This window comes from Heptranchias perlo, chromosome 10, assembly GCF_035084215.1.
Source record: "Heptranchias perlo isolate sHepPer1 chromosome 10, sHepPer1.hap1, whole genome shotgun sequence".
NCBI lineage: Eukaryota > Metazoa > Chordata > Chondrichthyes > Hexanchiformes > Hexanchidae > Heptranchias > Heptranchias perlo.
Genome location: NC_090334.1, coordinates 31985867 through 32007152, shown reverse-complemented (window position 1 = coordinate 32007152; position 21286 = coordinate 31985867). Strand labels below are relative to the sequence as shown.

Here is a 21286-nt window from a genome sequence, read left to right as displayed (position 1 = left end):
ACACCTTGAGTACTGTGTACAGTTTTGGTCTCCTTACCTAAGGAAGGATATACTTGCCTTCGGCAGTGCAACAAAGGCTCACTAGATTGATTCCTGGGATGAGAGGATTGTCCTATGAGGAGAGAATGAGTAGAATGGGCCTATATTCTCTGGAGCTTAGAAGAATGAGAGGTGATCTCATTGAAACATAAAAGATTCTGAGGGGGCTTGACAGGACAGATGCTGAGATGGATCATCCAAAGTTAGAGCTCCTTGGATGACAAAGGAAATAGAGGTTAAAATAAAACAGAAAAAGGTTTATGACAGATGTCAGGTAGAGAATAGAGTCGAAATCCAGGCAGAATACAGAGAGTGCAGGGGGAAACTGAAAAAGGATATAAGAAAGGCAAAGAGAGTACATGAGAAAACTTTAGCAGGTAACATAAAAGGAAACCTAAAAATATTTTATAGACATATAAAAAGTAAAAGGATAGTTAAAGGAACGGTGGGGCTGATTAGGGACAAAAAAGGAAATCTTCTTGTGGAGGCAGAGGGCATGACTGAGGTACTGAATGAGTACTTTGCATCTGCCTTCACAAAAGAGGATGAAGTTAATGCCGCAGTAGAGGAGGGGGAAGTAGAGATATTGGATAGGATAAAGAGAGAAAGGAGATGCTAAATAGGTTGGCACCACTCAAAGTTAACAAGTCATCCTGTCCAGATGCATCCCAGATGACTGAGGACAGCTAGGCGGAGGATAACAGAAGCTCTGATCACAATCTTTCAATCCTCCTTGGATATGGTGGGAGTGGTGCCAGAGGACTGTAGGATTGCAAATGTTACACCCGTTCAAAAAAGGGGAAAGGGATAAACCTGGTAACTAACAGAGGCCACTGACAACGACAAAATTAATTCTCACTTGGAGAAGTATGGGTTAATAAGGGACAGCCAGCACGGATTTGTTAAAGGCAAATCATGTCTGACTAACCTGATTGAGTTCTTTGCTGAAATAGCAAAGAGAGTTGATAAAGGTAGTGCAGTAGATGTTGTATACATGGACTTTCAAAAGGCATCTGATAAAGTACCACATAACAGACTTATTCGGAAAATAGAATCACATGGTATTAAAAGGGATGGCGGAAACTTGGGTACGTAATTGTCTAAGGGATAGGAGGCAGAGAGTAGTGATGAACTGTTGTTTTTCTGACTGCAGAGAAGTATGTGGTGGGGTCCCCCAGGGGTTGGTATTAGGACCAATGCTTTTCTTGTTATACATAAATGACCTTGACTTGGGTATAGGGAGTACAATTTTGAAATCTGCGGATGATACAAAACTTGGCAATGTAGTAAACAGTGAGGAGGATATTAGCAGACTTCAGAATGTGGACAGACTGATGAAATGGGCACACATATGGCAGATGCAATTTAATGTGGCTAAGTGTGAAGTGATGCACTTTGGGAGGAACAACACGGAGAGGCAGTACAATCTAAATGGTATTTCCTCTACATTCAGGAGACCAAACCCAGACTGGGTGATCGCTTTGCTGAACACCTCCGCTCTGTCCGCAAGTGTGACCCTGACCTGCTGGTCGCTTGCCATTTTAATTCCTCTTCCCACTCCTACTCTGACCTCGGCCTCTTGCACTGTTCCAACGAAGCTCAACGTAAGCTCGAGGAACAGCACCTCATCTTTCGATTAGGCACTTTACAACCTTCCGGACTCAACACTGATTTCAATAACTTCAGATCATAACCACTGCTCCCATTTTTTCGGTCAGCTAGTGCTGGTAATGGTTCTGCTGCTGCCATTTGCAGCTACTTCTGACCAATCTTTTGTTTCTCAACCTGTCCCATTACCACCTTCCTTGCCTTGCACCATTACTCCTGCCCTCAACCCTATCAGAGACCTTCCCTTTTGTTCTTTCCTCCCCTCATCCCCTTTCCCTAGCTCTGTACTTGCTCAAAAACTTTAACTCTTTTAACATCTTCCCGTTCTGACGAAAGGTCTTTGACCTGAAACGTTAACTCTGTTTCTTTCTCCACAGATGCTGCTTGACTTGCTGAGCTTCTCCAGCATTTTCTGTTTTTATTTCAGATTTCCAGCATCCACAATATTTTGTTTTTGATAATCTAAATGGTATTCTTTTGAGGGGGGTGCAAGAGCAGAGTGACCTGGGGGTGCATATTTACAAATCTTTGAAGGTGGCAAGGCAAGTTGATAAGGCGGTTAAGAAAGCATATGGGATACTTGGCTTTGTAAATAGGAGCATTGAATACAAAAACAAGGAAGTCACGCTGAACCTTTCCAAAGCACTGGTTAGGCATCAGCTGGAGTATTGTGTACAATTCCGGGCATCACACTTTAGGAAGGATGTCACGTGAGATCAAGAAACTGCCAAGTGCACTGGATACAGCAAAGGCTATGGGCCCCAACAACATCCGGCTGTAGTGTTGAAGACTTGTGCTCCAGAGCTAGCCTCGAGCCAAGCTGTTCCAGTACAGCCACAACACTGGCATCTACCTGACAATGTGGAAAATTGTCCTGGTATGTCCTGTCCACAAAAAGCAGGACAAATCCAATCCGGCCACTTACCGCCCCATCAGTCTACTCTCAATCATCAGCAAAGTGATGGAAGGTGTCGTCGACAGTGCTATCAAGTGGCTCTTAGTCACCAATAACCTGCTCACCGATGCTCAGTTTGGGTTCCGCCAGGACCACTCGGCTCCAGACCTCATTACAGCCTTGGTCCAAACATGGACAAAAGAGCTGAATTCCAGAGGTGAGGTGAGAGTGACTGCCCTTGACATCAAGGCAGCATTTGACCGAGTGAGGCACTAAGGAGCCCTAGTAAAATTGAAGTCAATGGGAATCAGGGGGAAACCCTCCAGTGGCTGGAGTCATATCTAGCACAAAAGGAAGATGGTAACGGTTGTTGGAGGCCAATCATCTCATCCCCAGGACATTGCTGCAGGAGTTCCTCAGGGCAGTGTACTGGGCCCAACAATCTTCAGCTGCTTCATCAATGATCTTACCTCCATCATAAGATCAGAAATGGGGATGTTCGCTGATGATTGCAGTGTTCAGTTCCATTCGCAACCCCTTAGATAATGAAGCAATCCATGCCCGCATGCAGCAAGACCTGGACAACATCCAAGCTTGGGCTGATAAGTGGCAAGTAACATTTGCGCAACACAAGTGCCAGACAATGACTATCTCCAACAAGAGAAAGTCTAACCACCTCCCCATGACATTCAACGGCATTACCATCGCCGAATCCCCCACCACCAACATCCTGGGGGTCACCATTGACCAGAAACTTAACTGGACTAGCCACATAAATACTGTGGCTATAAGAGCAGGTCAGAGGCTGGGTATTCTGCAGCGAGTGACTCACCTCCTGACTCCCCAAAGCCTCTCCACCATCTACAAGGCACAAGTCAGGAGTGTGATGGAATACTCTCCACTTGCTTGGATGAGTGCAGCTCCAACAACAGTCAAGAAGCTTGACACCATCCAGGACAAAGTGACCCACTTGATTGGCACCCCATCCACCACCCTAAACATTCACTCCCTTCACCACCGGCGCACATTGGCTGCAGTGTGTACCATCCACAGGATGCACTGCAGCAACTCGCCAAGGCTTCTTTGACAGCACCTCCCAAACCTACGACCTCTACCACCTAGAAGGACAAGGGCAGCAGGCACATGGGAACACCACCTGCACGTTCCCCAAGTCACACACCATCCTCATTTGGAAATATATCGCCATTCCTTCATCGTCGCTGGGTCTAAATCCTGGAACTCCCTACCTAACAGTACTGTGGGAGAGCCTTCACCACATGGACTGCAGCGGTTCAAGGCAGCTCAACACCACCTTCTCAAGGGCAACTAATGATGGGCAATAAATGCTGGCCTTGCCAGCGATGCCCACATCCCATGAACGAATAAAAAAAGGCTGTGGAGAGGGTAATGGGATGATATCAGGGATGTGGGACTTCAGTTATCTGGAGAGATTGGAGAAGCTGGGGTTGTTCTCCTTCGAGCGGAGAATGTTAATGGGAAACCTAAAAGTGGTATTCAAAGTGGTAAGAGGGGTTTTAATAGAGCAAGTACGGAGAAACTGTTTCCTCTGGCAAGTGGGTCAGTAACTAGAGGTCCTAGATTTAAAATAATTGGCAAAAGAACTAGAGGGGAAATGAGGAGAAATTTTTTCACAGCAGATTGTTAAGATCTAGAACGCATTACCTAAAAGGGTGGTGGAATCAGATTCCATCGGAACTTTCAAAAGGCAACTGGACATGTACTTGAAGAGGACTAATTTGCAGGGTTATGGGGAAAAAGCTGGGGTGTGGGACTAAATTGGACAGCTCTTTCAAAGAGCCGGCACAGGCACGATGGGCGAAATGGTCTCCTTCTGTGCCATGAGATTCTATGATAATCAACTGCCAGGTCCAAAAAAAATGTCAGGATTATACCGGCCAATCATGAAAATAGCATTTTTTTTAGGAAAAGGCCATTACACTCAATAATCCTGTCTCTCATTCATTAAACTCACATAACCATCTTCTTGCTATATCCCTCTGCAGAAAACAGATCTAATTTTCTATTGAACTTATTTATATTTCTACTTCAGTAGCCTTTCCTGATAACTTACTCTGCAACAGTAATTTGGGGCAGACTTGATGGACCAGCTAGTCTTCTCCTTCCTGTCAAGGACCGGAATTTCCTTGATCCCATTTACACCAAAATTAATGCCAGTTCTTGCACTGATCTTGGCCAAATTTCCTGTGGAGCTCATCTGCTTACACTGGAATGTAAAAACCTGAGTAAAACATGCATGAATGCAGCACCACCAACAGAGGTAATAGTGAGTGGGCTGCCGTCTTCTGCCATGGTGCATCACACTCAGTCTCTTGCCCCTTCTTTTTCTATTATTATGCAGAACAGCGATATGCCCATTCCAGCTGCTTAGTCCTTCTGAACGCGTGTGTGTGTGGGGGGGGGGGGGGGGAGAGAAAGAGGGGGAAGGGGGTCATTGAGACTGACAGCACTTTGGTTAAGAATTTTTTTTAAAAAATTTGCACAGAAAATAGCTATCAAACTCCAGAAATCTCAATTTACAGCAATATCAAGTGACTTCAGAACATACTGTGCCTAAATATTTGGGTGTAAATCTACACCAGCACATTAATGATGTAAAGGCAGGAAACCATAGTGAGCTGGTCTTTTGCACGGTCATCGAGCTAAGTAAATAGGCGGCAGAAGATTTTGGCGGGCATATCTCGAAAGCGATGCGAACAATTGAGAAAATTCAAGCATACCGGTTTCAGTGTAAATCAGTTATGTGCTACGCCGCTTTTATACCCTGGTTATGCTGAAAATTTCCAGGAAACTTTTGGCCCTTTGTGCAAAAAAATTCCATCTGACTTCTCTTTTTACTCATACCGTCCTAATTTTTAAACTTGGTTGCGGGAAAAATGGACATGAATTTGTGAGGTGACAACACGTTCAAGGACTTGAGAGGGAAGGAAGATTGGAGATAGAGTGATAGTTTGCAAGGACAGAGGAGTCAAGGGTGGGTTTTTTGAGGAGGAGGGTGATGACGGCTGATTTGAAAGGGAAAAGGACAGTAACGGGGGCGAGGGAACAGTTTATCAGATCAGCTAGAATGGGGTTAGGAAGGGAAGTTGGGTGGTCTGCTGTTTAGCAGGAAGAGAGTCAAGGAAGCAGAATGTGGGTCTCATGTACAAGATAAGCTAAGAGAGTGCATGAGGGGGTAGTAGAGAAACTAGAGATAGGAGACAAAAATATGCATTAAATAAAAGAAGAGCATTTCCTTAGTGGAGGAGCTATCAAAAATATTTTTGTTCTGCATTCCTGTGAACTGTTTCCAGCAGCCGGACACTGATTAGGATCATATTTACACAGATGTGAACAATCTAGTTTTTCTACCAGTAAAATATTTAATATATATTGTAACTATCAAATGGATTTACAAGTAAATGAAATGCTTTCTGTTAGGAAATTTAACTTTGTTGCAGTTGTGAAAATGTACATATGAACAAAATGGCAGCCTTGGAAAAAAAACCAATGCATTTTGTTTTGGAACATTAGTATGCAAGTATAGTTACAAAGCTGAAAATTCAAAATTAGTTCTATGCTTTCAAGTTGAGCCAAATGTAGAGTAACGATGTCACAGTCATTTTTTGTGGTTTCTTGTTTTTTGTACAGCTGTTTATTAACTCAATTTTGATAGGTAATGCTCCATTAATTTTTTAAGTCTGCTCGGACCGAAGGGTTTAAATGGCATATTTCAGTAGTCTGATAATTCTAGTATAACAAATATCTGAAATGTGTCACTAGATGATGTTCTTTCCAAGAAAAAACACCCTACCCATAATCTTAATAATTCTTCATTCACAATGTATACAGTAAGGTTCTGTCTAACAAAGAAATTGGCCATAGAATTTGCAAACTAAAGATTGCAATTTCTCTCAGTAATATCTGCAGGGAAAATGTGCATGCATTATCTACTAAAATCAGAATAAATTAAACGCCAATCTTGATAAAGTAGAGGTAATCGAGCTGCTCTGAATGTTCAGCCAGCTTCGTTGAACCTTTAACAGCTAATGTATTTATTGCAGACTCTTTTATCTTAACACACTCCATAATTAGGGTTAGAATTTCAAAAACCATGAAACCACTAGATTCCTCTACTAAAATAGAGGAAGCACTCTTGTGGAACATCCACCCCATTTCTAAAGTTTTCTAGATTCTAATTCGGGACACTTAGAGCTTATATTCTGAACAAGGTTAGTGTTTGCACACAAGTGTTAAAATGACTTGCCCTCTGTCGAATAATGTAGATATTCACTAAAAGTTGGCTCCACAAAATAAAGCTTCAATACATTAGCAATTATCTTTGCATAACTTTTGTAAATGTGACAAAATATATAAAATTGTAGCTTTTTCTGTAACAGAAAGAGCACTTAATGAAAACCCCTAGAAAATTCTGCATGGATTTCACTTAAAATCATATTTTTTTTTGTGACTTATGGTAATTTGTTTTTCTGCTTTAATGATGCATTACAAAACATGAGCCAATTAGAGGAAAACAAGGTTTCCTGCTCTGAAAATCACATTTCAAATCAAGACTAGTCATAGCTGACCACAATCAGCTCCTGTGCTTCATTCAATGTTTATAGCAAGCTTGGTCTAATCATAGTAGGTAGGGCTTTCCAACTCCCCAAATTGTACAAGATAAACTAATGTTTTTCTTGCTACTTATATTCACTATTTAGTGAAGTTTCCATAGCATTTCAGAAACAATTGCAAAAATTTATTCTAATTTATAAATCTATTCTTGCAAAGTCACTGTGTTTTGATATTAATTCCAAAATCTGGAATTAGAACTGAAAATGGCTGTTAATTGTCTTTTATTGGGAACATTCCTGGAATGCTAGATTATAATAGTCTACCCGGATCATGCTTTTGGCCCAGATATCAACTTCCAAGTGTGCCTGATGCAGGAATCTGCCAGTTGATAGCAATTAATTTTGTCCATTCCCAGCTTCAATTCTAGGTGGAGAGCTTTCAAGTAGCAAAACATTTCACTCCAAGAGATGGAAAAATAAACTTTCCCTGTTTTGTCCCACAGCAAGCACAGTTTCCACAGGTGAATCACAAAATATTGGCTGCAGTTATGGCGAGGTCAGTGGCCTGGACAGGCCTATCCTTTAGGCTCTTGTATGGATGGTTTGCAAGAGGCACAACACATGAAAGGTTAAGGGTCAGAGGAGGGAGGGGCTGAGACAAAAAGAATGCTCACCTTTCACACTTATAATTTCACTTTCATCCTACCAAACTAGAAATAGATATATTTATCAATGCGTTTTTTAACTATCAGAATAAAAACTGATAAAGCTTCCAGTGTGGTGCAGATCTTTTTTTTAAAATCTGATTTGAAATGTGGTCTTCTGAACAGAAAACCTTGGTGTTTTCCTCTAATTAGCTCATGTTTTGTAATGCACCATTAAAGCAGAAAAACAAATGACCATAAGTCACCTAGAAAAATGATTTTAAGCATGTAAATAATGTGCTCCCAAAGCAATGAAGGTAGATAAATAAATATGTACCCCTCATATACTGCAGTTACATAAATAAATAAATGTATGCATGTTGGTTGATCTGTGCGCATAATGTGCTAGTTATATAAATAAATCTGTACATCGAAACTGATTTTGCAATTTGTTATACTACAATTAAAAAGAACTTGAATTTATATAGCACTTTTCACACCCCAGGACGTCTAAGAGTTTTAAGGGCAATTCATTTTTTGAAGTATAGTCACTTGTTATACAGGCAAACAACAACTAGTTTGCACACAAGGTCCAACAAACAGCAATTAGATGAATGATCAGTGATATGTTCTGGTGGTGTTGGTTGAGGGTTGAATGCTGACCAGCTTAATGAGATTCAAATAGAATACAGGAGTGTGAATAGTATACAACTTTTATAAATATACAATTTACTTAAAATGAGAAACATGTAATTGCATAAATACATGGAACTATTTTAAACTAAATTAGATCTCTTATGGTCGACCTCATGAGCAGTTTGTGACCTGGACTGTAAATTTTTTAAAAAGTCAAATCATTCATTCATGGGATGTGGGCGTCGCTGGCAAGGCCAATATTTATTGCCCAGCCCTAATTGCCTTGAGAAGGTGGTGGTGAGCCGCCTTCTTGAACCGCTGCAGTCCGTGTGGTGAAGGTACTCCCACAATACTGTTAGGACGGGAGTTCCAGGATTTTGACCCAGCGACAATGAAGGAACGGCGATATATTTCCAAGTCAGGATGGTGTGTGACTTGGAGGGAAACGTGCAGGTGGTGTTGTTCCCATGTGCCTGCAGCTCTTGTCCTTCCAGGTGATAGAGATCGCGGGTTTGGGAGGTGCTGTCGAAGAAGCCTTGGCGAGTTGCTGCAGTGCATCTTGTAGATGGTACACACTGCAGCCACGGTGTACTGGTGGTGAAGGGAGTGAATGTTTATGGTGGTGGATGGGGTGCCAATCAAGCGGGTTGCTTTGTCCTGGATGGTGTCGAGCTTCCTGAGTGTTGTTGAAGCTGCACTCATCCAGGCAAGTGGAGAGTATTCCATCACACTCCTGACTTGTGCCTTGTAGATGGTGAAAAGAATTTGGGGAGTCAGGAGTTGAGTCACTCGCTGCAGAATACCCAGCCTCTGACCTGCTCTTGTAATCACAGTATTTATGTGGCTGGTCCAGTTAAGTTTCTGGTCAATGGTGATCCCCAGGATGTTAATGATGGGGGCTTCGGTGATGGTAATGCCAATGAGTGTCAAGGGGAGGTAGTTAGACTCTCTCTTGTTGGAGATGGTCATTGCCTGGCACTTGTGTGGCACAAATGTTACTTGTCATTTATCAGCCCAAGCCTGGATGTTGTCCAGGTCTCGCTGCATGGGAGCATGGACTGCTTCATTATCCGAGGAATTGCAAATGGAACTGAACACTGTGCAGTCAACAGCAAACATCCCCACTTCTGACCTTATGATGGAGGGAAGGTCATTGATGAAGCAGCTGAAGATGGTTGGGCCTAGGACACTGCTCTGAGGAACTCCTGCAGCAATGTCCTGAGGCTGAGATGATTGGCCTCCAACAACCACTACCATCTTCCTTTGTGCTAGGTATGACTCCTGCCACTGGAGAGTTTTCCCCGATTCCCATTGACTTCAATTTTACTAGATTGATGCCACACTCTGTCAAATGTTGCCTTGATGTCAAGGGCAGTCACTCTCATCTCACCTCTGGAATTCAGCTCTTTTGTCCACGTTTGGACCAAGGCTGTAATGAGGTCTGGAGCCGAGTGGACCTGGCGGAACCCAAACTGAGCATCAGTTAGCAGGTTATTGATGAGTAAGTGCGGCTTGATAGCACTGTCGATGGCACCTTCCATCACTTTGCTGATGATTGAGAGTAGACTAATGGGGCGGTAATTGGCCGGATTGGATTTGTCCTGCTTTTTGTAGACAGGCATACCTGGGCAATTTTCCACATTGTGGGGTAGATGCCAGTGTTGTAGCTGTACTGGAACAGCTTGGTTAGTGGCGCAGCTAGTTCTGGAGCACAAGTCTTCAGCACTACAGCTGGATGTTGTCAGGGCTCATAGCCTTTGCTGTATCCAGTGCACTCAGCTGTTCCTTGATATCACGTGGAGGGAATCAAATTGGCTTAAGACTGGCTTCTGTGATGGTGGGGATCTCGGGAGGCGGCCGAGATGGATCATCCACTCGGCACTGCTGGCTGAAGATGGTTGCAAACACTTCAGCCTTGTCATTTGCACTCATGTGGCTGGACTCTGCCATCATTGAGGATGGGGATGTTCACGGAGCCTCCTTCTCCCGTTAGTTGTTTGATTGTCCACCACCATTCATGGCAGGGTGCCAGAGCCTTGATCTGCTCTGTTGGTTGTGGAATCGCTTAGCTGTGTCTATAGCATGTTGCTTCCGCTGTTTAGCATGCATGTAGTCCTGTGTTGTAGCTTCACCAGGTTGGCATCTCATTTTTAGGTACGCCTGGTGCTGCTCCTGGCATGCTCTTCTACACTCCTCATTGAACCAGGGTTGATCCCCTGGCTGGTTGGTAATGGTAGAGTGAGGGATATGCTGGGCCATGAGGTTACAGATTACGGTGGAGTACAATTCTGCTGTAGCCTAAAAGGGACAGTGTTCGCTTATCACTATTACGTAGCAAATTTACTGATCCAAATATCATGAGTAATGCAAAGTAAAAATATTACATATTTTGCTGATACTGAAATTGTAGATTTGGAAGTAGTGAGAGCCAATTGCTCGTTTTTCTGCTGGTTACTTGTTCAATGTTGGTACTCTTTTGCTGCTTCTGATTTGTTCATTTTAGTGAAATATTTGATTGAAAACATCAATTAAATGGATATTTGTGCAGTTTACAATATTTTTGCACTTTGGAGAGCAAAACTTTTGAGGTGTGATGCCATTGAAAGATGTGGTACAATGGACAGGCTAAATGTGAGACTTAATCATACAGATATATTTCTTGATTGTTCTATTCCAGTTCAAGTAATACAATAATGCCAATATATCTACACTGGATGAAATTGAACACAATTGAAATGTTATTTATATTAATTCGGCTTTTAATATCATAAAGGAGAAATCCTCACATTAACCAAACCAAGGAGAAAGTTTTTGTTATAAAGCTAGATATACTATACCACATTTCCAGAAGCATCAGTGCACAAACATTGAGAGACAGCAGGCCACATTCCTAAAATTAGTATTCAGGTGCATCGATGAACTGTATTAGAAGTCGGTCCAGATGCACAAACTATGCATCACTGTCATTTCACTTGAGGAGCAAAGCTGAACAAGTGCAAGGCAGTACAGTACAAACAGTCCCCCACATATCAAGACATATTAAGATAATTGAGATCTTTGTATTGCTTTACTTTAATTTTACGTGAAGTGTTCATTACTAACAAGAAGGGTGTAAAGTTGAAGTTATTTTAAGTAATGGCAATACTACAGCAGGTCAGAGGCTGGGTATTCTGCAGAGAATGGATCTCCCCGACTCCCAAAACCTCTCCACTATCGTCAAGGCACAAGACAGGAGTGTGATAGAATACTCTCCATTTGCCTGGATGAATACAGCTCCAACAACACTTAAGAAGCTCAACACCATCCATTTCAAAGCAGTCCGTTTGATCAGCATCCCATCCACCACCGGCGCACCATGGCTGCAGTGTGTACTATCTACAGGATGCACTGTAGCAACTCGCCAAGGTTTCTTCGACAGCACCTCCCAAACCCATGACCTCTACTACCTAGAAGGGCAAGGGCATGGGAACACCAAGACCTCCAAGTTCCCCTCCATGTCACAAACCATCCTGACTTGGACATATATCACCGTTCCTTCATAGTCGCTGGGTCAAAATTCTGGAAGTCCCTATCTAACAGCACTGTGGGAGAACCTTAATCACACAGACTTCAGCGGTTCAAGAAGGTGGCTCACCACCACCTTCTCAAGGGCAACAAAGGATGGGCAATAAATGCTGGCCTTGCTGGCGACGCCCATATCCCAAGAATGAATAAAAAAAAATAAATATCTTTGGTCTGATGTCAAACAAGTCACAAAGCCCAAAGCAAATTTTAAATTTTTTTAAGTAATTATACTCTTGTCGTTTGAACTGAATTATCATATTTAAATTACTTCTACTTGAAGTGTCAACAATCTATTACTGTTACATTTTAACCAAACTCTACTGGAAAATTAAATTGCACTGCTGCAACAAGTTCTGCCTACTTTTTTTTTGGTATCTCAATTTTCTGCCAAAACCAAACTTGACTCTTCACTGTTATTTAATCTTCCAAAAATTACATTTCTACCCCAGAGAAATATTTTCTGAGGATTGCCCCAATCTTATTTAGAATGACTAAACAACTTCTGGATTTAAAAAAATATACTTGTCGATACATTCATCACCAGGGCCTAAGCTTTCAGTAAATGATTCCTGGTGTCCTCAGTGCAAAGACGGGACTTTGTCTCCACGAGGATTGTGCGGTGGTCACTCCTACCAATACTGTCATAGACAGATGCATCTGCGACAGGTAGATTGGTGAGGACAAGGTCAAGTAGGTTTTCCCCCCATGTTGGTTCGCTCACCACCTGCCGCAGGCTCAGTCTGGCAGCTATATCCTTCAGGACTCGGCCAGCTCGGTCAGTAGTGATGCTACCGAGCCACTTTTGGTGATGGACATTGAAGTCCCCCACCCAGAGTACATTCTGTGCCCTTGCTACCCTCAGTGCTTCCTCCAAGTGGTGCTCAACATGGAGGAGGACTGATTCATCAGCTGAGGAAGGGCGGTAGGTGGTAATCAGCAGGTTTCCTTGCCAATGTTTGACCTGATGCCTTGAGATTTCATGGGGTCCGGAGTCAATGTTGAGGACTCCCAGGGCCACTACCTCCTGACTGTATATCACTGTACCCCCACCTCTGGTGGGTCGGTCCTGCCGGTGGGACAGGACATACCCAGGGATAGTGATGGAAGAGTCTGGGACATTGGCTGAAAGGTATGATTCTGAGAGTATGGCTATGTCAGGCTGTTGCTTGACTAGTCTGTGAGACAGCTCTCCCAATTTTGGCACAAGTCCCCAAATGTTAGTGAGGACTATGCAGGGTTGAACTGGGCTTGGTTTGCCTTTGTCATGTCCGGTGCCTAGTGGTCCGATGTTGGGTGGTCCGTCCGGTTTTATTCTTATTATGACTTTTCGCAGCGAGATTTTACAACTGAGTGGCTTGCTAGGCCATTTCAGAGGGCAATTAAGAATCAACCACATTGCTGTGGGTCTGGAGTCACATATCGGCCAGACCAGGTAAGGACGGCAGGTCTCCTTCCCTAAAGGACATTAGTGAACCAGATGGGTTTTTACGACAATCCGGGAGTTTCATGGCCACCATTACTGATGCTAGTTTTTTTAAAATTCCAGATTTTATTTAATTAATTGAATTTAAATTCCCCAGCTGCCGTGGCAGGATTTGAACTCATGACTCTGGATTATTAGTCCAGGCCTCTGGATTACTAGTCCAGTAACATAAACACTATGCTACCGTCCCCAGTCATAAACTCAACTACTTTAAAACAAAGGGAAGAGGGCATGTTTTTCATGTAGGATGTCTCCAGGGAAGTACAGGAACCACTCTGCACAGTGAGGAGTTAGGTGCCTTGGTGTATGTTGCCACGTTTTGAGATTTCTGACAATGCTGCCATGAGAGGACCATGGAATAATACATGTTAAAAATGCTACTATTGAGCTATACTTGGACAAGCATATCTGACAGCTGGGCTGGGAGATGTGGATTAAGTTTCAGATGGGGTATCTAAACCTGCATACTGAAGTTATTCCATTTAAGTCATGTAGGATGACCCACTGATGTAAGCATGCTCATGTTTCTGCATTATTGCCCAAACACAAGTGGTACAGATTAAAACAGACCAATCAAACTGTTGCGCTGTATGTTCACGTGCTGTGAAATAAAGCAGCTTAATGTTTTGTATCTGGACTCGCCTCAATAACTGTTGGTTAGTCCGCCCACAGAGAGCTTGAAGAAGTACACGTACAAAAGACATGAATATTCCATTCAGGTCACAAGGGGGTACTATTGTTACATCCCTAGGTTATATTATCAGACAAGCAAATAGCCAGTCAACTCCCACAAAAGTAAGACTACTCGAAGGTATCTTTAACAGACCAGAGTTTGTAACAACGTGCAACACCAAAATCATCCCGTTCAAATATAACACCCTTCTCTCCTAAATATATACAGCGACCTAACCAGATGGAATAACCTGTCCATATCAGTCCTGCGTAGGTTGAATAGAATGAAAATGAACATTCTCCCCCACCTCGTCTGCCTATTTCAAATGCTGCATGTCAAAATTCCATGACCTGGACAGTTGCATCACCAAGTTCCACTGGGTGGGCAAGAGGCCATGAATATACAGTTCCTTGTGGCAATGATGCTCCCATGATGGTGCTAGGTAGGGTATATCAGGATTTTGACGCAGCGATAATAAAGGAATGGCGGTATATGTTCAAGTTAGAATGATGTGCAACTTGGACAGAAACTTGAAAGTGATGGTGTTCCCATTACGTTGTTACTCTTGTCCTTCTTGGTGGTAGAGGTTGTAGGGCTGGCAGGTGCTCTCAAAGTAAGCTTGGCAAGTTGTTGCTATACATCCTTTGGATAGTACATAATGTGGCCACTGTACACTGGTGGAAGAGGGTGTAATATTGAATTCAGTGGCAGGGTGCCAATCAAGAGGACTGCTTTGTTCTGGATGGTGTTGAGCTACTTGAGGAAATTTGGCCAAATATTTTCTATACTCAAAGAAAGAGGCAAAGACAAGTATCCCTGAAATGACCATAAAAACCAGATAGGAATACTGCCTTGCAGCACAGTCCGGGCACCTTTGTTGCATGCCAATTGTTTGCTGAGCTGAAGTGACTTCAGTAAATGCATATCCATCTCTGTACTTTATATCAGACTAGTCCACTATCTGCTGAACACTGACTAAAATGGACACCTTTAAGAGCTGTCATTGTTTGCCCAATATTATTCAATTTTTTTGGGTAATTTCTTTATAGGTCAGGCTATTGTGACGCAACAAGCAGGCAACAAGACACAGACTACATCTGCATTCTAAAGCTGGGAGTGCGTCGTGGAGCCCGAGCACATTTTAAATCTAATCAAGTCTGGATTCATTATCTTGTGTTCCAAAATTACTTTGATTCTAGTGTGTAACTGTTTTGCACTTGGAATAATGAACCTAAGATAAATATACTTACCTGTTGCTTTAATACTAAATTCTTCACTCCTTCCATCACAAACTGTGATCCAGTATTCATTACACGTGAAAGCAGGCTGAAAAAAAACAGGGCATTATAATGTGCTCATTCTTTGCCAATCAAAACGTTTCTAGACTATCAAATACATTAGTTATTTGCAGCTTTTCGCAGAACAAAAGAGTACATTGAGATCTTCCACATTTGCAAATGTTATTGATATAATTTTTGTCAGCGTAGGAAAATTCTGAAACGTCCTAGTTTTTTTTTTCCTGTGAGTGATCAGCACAAAACAAAAGATCTGCTGTAATACAGGAGCTGCTTTCAATTATACAAACAAAAGTTATTTCTATAGAGCTCTCAGCGGTACAAACATTCCAACCACTGATATTTGTCTTGTTGCTTCACAGCTTGAAAGGCAGTCAGTCAGTGTGATGAGTTAAGTCTTCTGCTGCGTTGTATTGAAAGTAATATAACTTTACACTTCTATTGCACAAAAAACTACTCTTAAAATATACTTTTAACTAATGAAATTATTTTGTTAAAGAATTTTTTTTGTGTATCAGGTGAATTCAGTGATAAGACAGCTATTCTTCATACTCCCAATTCAAATACTGAAACAATTTTTGTGTATTGCTACTTGTACAAAATTCATAAGAAATTATGGAACACAAGAGCGTGTGCACTGTTATCATATCATAGTAGGTACAGCAAAGGAGGTGACCATTTGGCCCATTGTGCACATACCGGTTCTATGAACGAGCTATCCGATTAGTCCCATTCCCCTGCTCTTTCCCCCATAGCCTTGTAATTTTTTTCCCTTCAAGTATTTATCAAATTCCTTTTTGAAAGTTACTAGTGAATCTGCTTCCACCACCCTTTCAAGCAGTGCATTCCAGGTGTTTACAACTCGCTGCGTAAAAAAAAATGTTTCCTCATGTCACCTCCGGCTCTTTTGCCGATTACCTTAATTCTGTGTTCTCTGGTTACTGACCCTTCTGCCACAGGAAACAGTTTCTCCTTATTTACTCTATCAAAACCATTCATGATTTTGATCACCTCTATCAAATCTCCCCTTAACCTTCTCTGTTCTAAGGAGAACAACCCCAACTTCTCCAGTCTCTCCACATAACTGAAGTCCCTCATCCCTGGCACCATTCTAGTAAATCTCTTCTGCACCCTCTCTAAGGTCTTGACATCCTCCCTAATGTGTGGTGCCCAGAATTGAACATAATACTCCAACTGAGGCTTAACCAGTGTTTTATAAAAGTTTAGCACAACTTCCTTGCTTTTGTACTCTTGTGCCTCTAGTAATAAAGCCCAGGATCCGATATGCTTTTTTTTTAAAAAACAGCCTTCTCAACTTGTCCTGTCATCTTCAAAGATTTGTGTGTGTGTATCCTCAGGTCTCTCTGTTCCTGCACTCCCTCTAAAATTGTACTATTTAGTTTATATAGCCTCTCCTCATTCTTCCTACCAAAAAGCATCACTTCACACTTATCTGCGTTAAATTTCATCTGCTATGTGTCTGCCATTTCGCCAGTCTGTCTATGTCCTTCTGAAGTCTGTTACTATCCTCCACATTGTTTACCACATTTCCAAGTTTCGTGTCATCTGCAAACTTTGAAATTATTCCCTCTATATTCAAGTCCAGGTCATTAACATATATCAAAAAGAGCTGTGGTTCTAATATTGACCTCTGGGGTACACCACTGCATACTTCCCATCAGTCTGAAAAACAACCGGTCACCACTACTCTCTGCTTTCTGTCCCTTTGCCAATTTTGTATCCATGCTGCCATTGTCCCTTTAATCGCATGGGCTTTAATTTTGCTAACAAGTCTATTATGTGGTACTTTATCAAATGCCTTTTGAAAGTCCATATACACAACATCAACCCTTTCCGTTACTTCATCAAAGAACTCAATCAAGTTAGTCAAACACGATTTTCCTTTAACAAATCCATGCTGACTTTCATTTATTAGCCCATACTTTTCCAAGTGCCAATTAATTTTGTCCTGGATTATTGTCTCAAAGATTCCCTACCACCGACATTAGGTAATTGCTGGGTTTATCCTTCTCATTTTTGGACAGGAATGTAACATTTGCAATCCTCCAGTCCTCCGGCATCATCCCCATATCTAAGGAGGATTGGAAAATAGTGGCCAGAGCCTCTGCAATTTCCACCCTTACGTCCCTCAGTAACCTAGGATGCAACCCATCTGGACCGGGTGACTTTTCTACTTTGAGTACTGCCAATCTTTTAAGCACCTCCTCTTGATCTATTTTTTTCTTATCCAATATCGCTACTACCTCCTCCTTTACTGCTACAATGGCAGCATCCTCTTCTCTAGTGAAGATGGATGCGAAGTATACATTTAGTACCTCAGCCATGCCCTGTGCCTCCACAAGAAGATCTCCTTTTTTGTCCCTAATTGGTTCCATGCTTCCTTTGACTACCCTTTTACTATTTATATGTTTATAAGAGACTTTTGGGCTCCCTTTTGTTAGCCGCTAATCTATTCTCGTACTCTCTCTTTGCCCCTCTTATTCCCTTTTTTAGATCTCGTCTGTACTTTCTGGTTCTCTACTATTTTATAAACCTTACATTCATCATAAGCCTCCTTTTTCTGTTTCATTTTAATCTCTAGATCTTTAGTCATTCAGGGAGCTCTAGTTTTGGACACCCTTCCTTTCCCCTTTGTAGGGATGTGTCCACTCTGTACCTGAACCAACTCCTCCTTGAAGGCTTCCCATTGTTCAATCACTGTTTTGCCTACCAATTTTTGATTCCAATCCACCTGGGCAAGATCCCTTTTTAGCCCTCCTCCAGTTAAGTTTCACATTTGATTGTTCCTTGTCCTTTTCCATAACTATTCTAAACCTAATGGTATTATGATCACTGTTCCCCAAAAGCTCCCCCACTGAAACATGCTCCATCTGCCCCACTTCATTCCCCAGAACTAGATCCAGCACTGTTTCCTTCCTGGTTGGGCTGGAAACACACTGATCCAAAAAGTTCTCTTGCACATATTTCAGGAATTCCTCCCCCTCTTTGCCATTTACACTGTTACTGTCCCTGTCTATATTGAGATAATTGAAGTCCCCCATTATCACTACTCTATAGTTCTTGCATATTTCTGTAATTTGCTTGCAAATGTTCTCTTCTATCTCCTTCCCACTATTTAGCGGCCTGTAGTATACACCCAGTAGCGTACAAGCTCCTCTATTGTTCCTTAATTCTAACCAAATAGATTCTGTTTTTGACCCCTCAACTACATCATCCCTTTCCAGTGGTATAATCGTTTCTTTGATCAATATTGCTACCATCCCCCATCCTTTCTTTCTTTCCTTCCTTCCTTATCTTTCTTGAAAACCTTGTAGCCAGGACTATTAAGTACCCTTTGTTCCATAGTTTATGAATTTTGTACAAGTAGCAATACACATAAAAAAATTGTATTATATAATGTGTGCGTGTTTCTCCCTACATTACAACACTGACTACACTTCAACAGTACTCAATTGGCTAAGAAACACATTGGCATGTCCTGAGGTTGCAAAAGGCGCCATATAAGTGTAAGTTCTTTCTAATATATGTTCTGTTATCAATAGGCAAAAAAGTCACTATTTTGCGAGTTCCTCGCTGTTGCAAAATTGAACACAAAGGCTAGCTCACCATATTGCATGGCACAGAAAAATGATGTCTGTTTGGAGACTTTGTTAATGACCAGCACAAGCCTCATCAGACATACAAAAAAATATTTCAATTGATCCCACACTATTTCAGTGATTTTCTTGTTGAATCCTTACTCATCTGAAACGGGTGCAGCAGCATGTGGGTGGCCTGTAGCTGTTTCTTAAAGGTTGGTATAATTTGTTAACTGCTGATTGGAATGTTAGTTTTTAAAAAAATGTATTGCTTTATTTGCATTTTCATTTGGTGCATTAATTTTTGTTGCTGTTTAGGCCTGATTTGATTTGCATAACTTTTACTTCCTACTCCGTTTCTCTCAACCATTTGCACCACAACTGCTATTACACTTGTAGCAATCAAAATGGGCAGGGTGTGAATTCCCTTACGGGTTCCAATGACACTCCTAGACTTCGAGGTGGAAGAACAGTTCTTGAGGGGACAAGAAAGGCTGGTGTAACTGTACATTGCATGTTATATATGCATTCATTCTTACCCTATGATCGCATTTAATGACTCAGAGGGGTGAAGTTTTGGTGGTAGCGGATCAGCTGACCTTTTATCGTTTCCGTTGACTTCAATGGAAACGAAAATCAGGCGGGGTGTAAAACGGCCAGCCGATCTGCTACCGCCTGGCGGTAAAAGTGAAAATTCACCCCAGAAAGTTCTTCCTATAAATGCAAGAGGGGACTGGTCCTTGGTTTTGTATCTAGGGGCACAGAATATAAAAGCAACGAGGTAATGTTAAACTTGTATAAGTCTTTAGACCACAGCTGGAATGTTGTATGGGCATCTCATTATACGAAAGATATAAAGGCAATGGAATAGGTGCAGTGTAGCTTTACTAGTATGTTCCCAAAGTGAGGGTGACAGTTAAGAAAGAAATGAGAAGTTGGGTCTTTTTTCCAGAGTTGAGAAGGTTGAGAGATGACCAGATAGAGGCCTTCAAGATTATGAAGGGATATGATCAGGTAAGCACTGATAGAGTGTTCCATTGGTCAATGAGATGGCACAAACTCCAGGATTAAAAGGGGAGGTTAGAAAAAAATTCTTTACAGAGGGTGCTTAGAGTGTGGAATTCTTTACCCCACATACTTGTTGAGTGTTCATAAGTGCATTCAGAGTCCACAGAGTCCATAAGTGCCTTCAAAAGAGAATTAGATAGTTTCTTAAAAAAGAAGAAAATTTAAGGAAAGGAGAACTGATGAGAATAGTGGGATTAGACTAGATGGCTCATGGAGAAAAATATTAGTGGCGAATTAATAGGCAAAATGGCCCATTTCTATCCTGTAACATTCTATACGCTGTGCATTTACGCATTGAAATGGACATTTAAAAAAAATTCAGATGAACCTTCTGAACCCACTTTCATACCAAGTAAGACAGGTCTCATACATACATGACCCAAATCAAATCCAACATAGCAAATTACTTGGCACCATATTCACATCCAAGTGTCATCAAATTACTGGTCAGCTCTATTTCCTACTAGATCAAAATAGTTTTCCTGAATAGAATTTTCTACCACCCCATCTTCCCAATCCCATACTCAGATTGTACCAGAATGAATATGTTGTCACACCACATACCTTATTGGTTTTGGTCCACTCCCTCCAAAGTTAGCAGGAGCTAAAGCCATTTTGGTAAATGCTCTGTAAGTAAAGATAAGTTAAATGATTAAAGTGAATCTAGGGATGAGAAAACATTTTTACCCTTAATATCCTCAGAGCTGTAGATCTATGGAATGGAGTTCCTGCTGAAGTAGTTATACTGGTTAACTTCTTTAAAAAGCTGGACAAATATCTCAATAAGCAGCTATTGAAGGCTATGAGGTACAAACACAATTATATACTGTTGTTACAGCCCTGTTGGAACTATGAAATAATTAATCATATGTGCAGTACCCATCTAGTCAGGACTGAAGAACATAGAAAGTTAACTTGCTTACCTCATGGGTGAGGGAGAAACCAAACTTAAAAGCTTGATTAGGGACTTCTCACATTCCTTGTAATTTTTTTTAAAAAACTGTCCATGAACATGAAAAATTTTCTTTTGATTTTTGGGTGAAGCTAGCTAAAAGGAGCTAGATGTATTTTTTCTTGCTGCAGATTAGGTTCTTATACAAAAATGAAAAAACACATCTTTACAAATTCTTAAAAGCCAGATCATCATTCCTTTGCGTTTTCACCCAAATTAGAACTACAGAATGGTAGAT

The 21286-nt window shown here is 41.6% G+C and overlaps 1 protein-coding gene across 2 annotated transcripts in view; it reads right to left on the bottom strand.

Annotated features, from left to right (window-relative positions):
* The window catches only part of scfd1 (sec1 family domain containing 1), a 136016-nt gene that overhangs the window by 30933 nt on the left and 83797 nt on the right, over positions 1-21286 (bottom strand). For both annotated transcript variants that reach the window (XM_067991389.1, XM_067991390.1), the window contains 2 exons: positions 20661-20723; positions 15385-15460 (listed from right to left, as the gene is read on the bottom strand). In XM_067991389.1, the coding sequence (XP_067847490.1) occupies positions 15385-15460; positions 20661-20723 (139 nt within the window). The remainder of the gene's footprint in view (positions 1-15384; positions 15461-20660; positions 20724-21286) is intronic.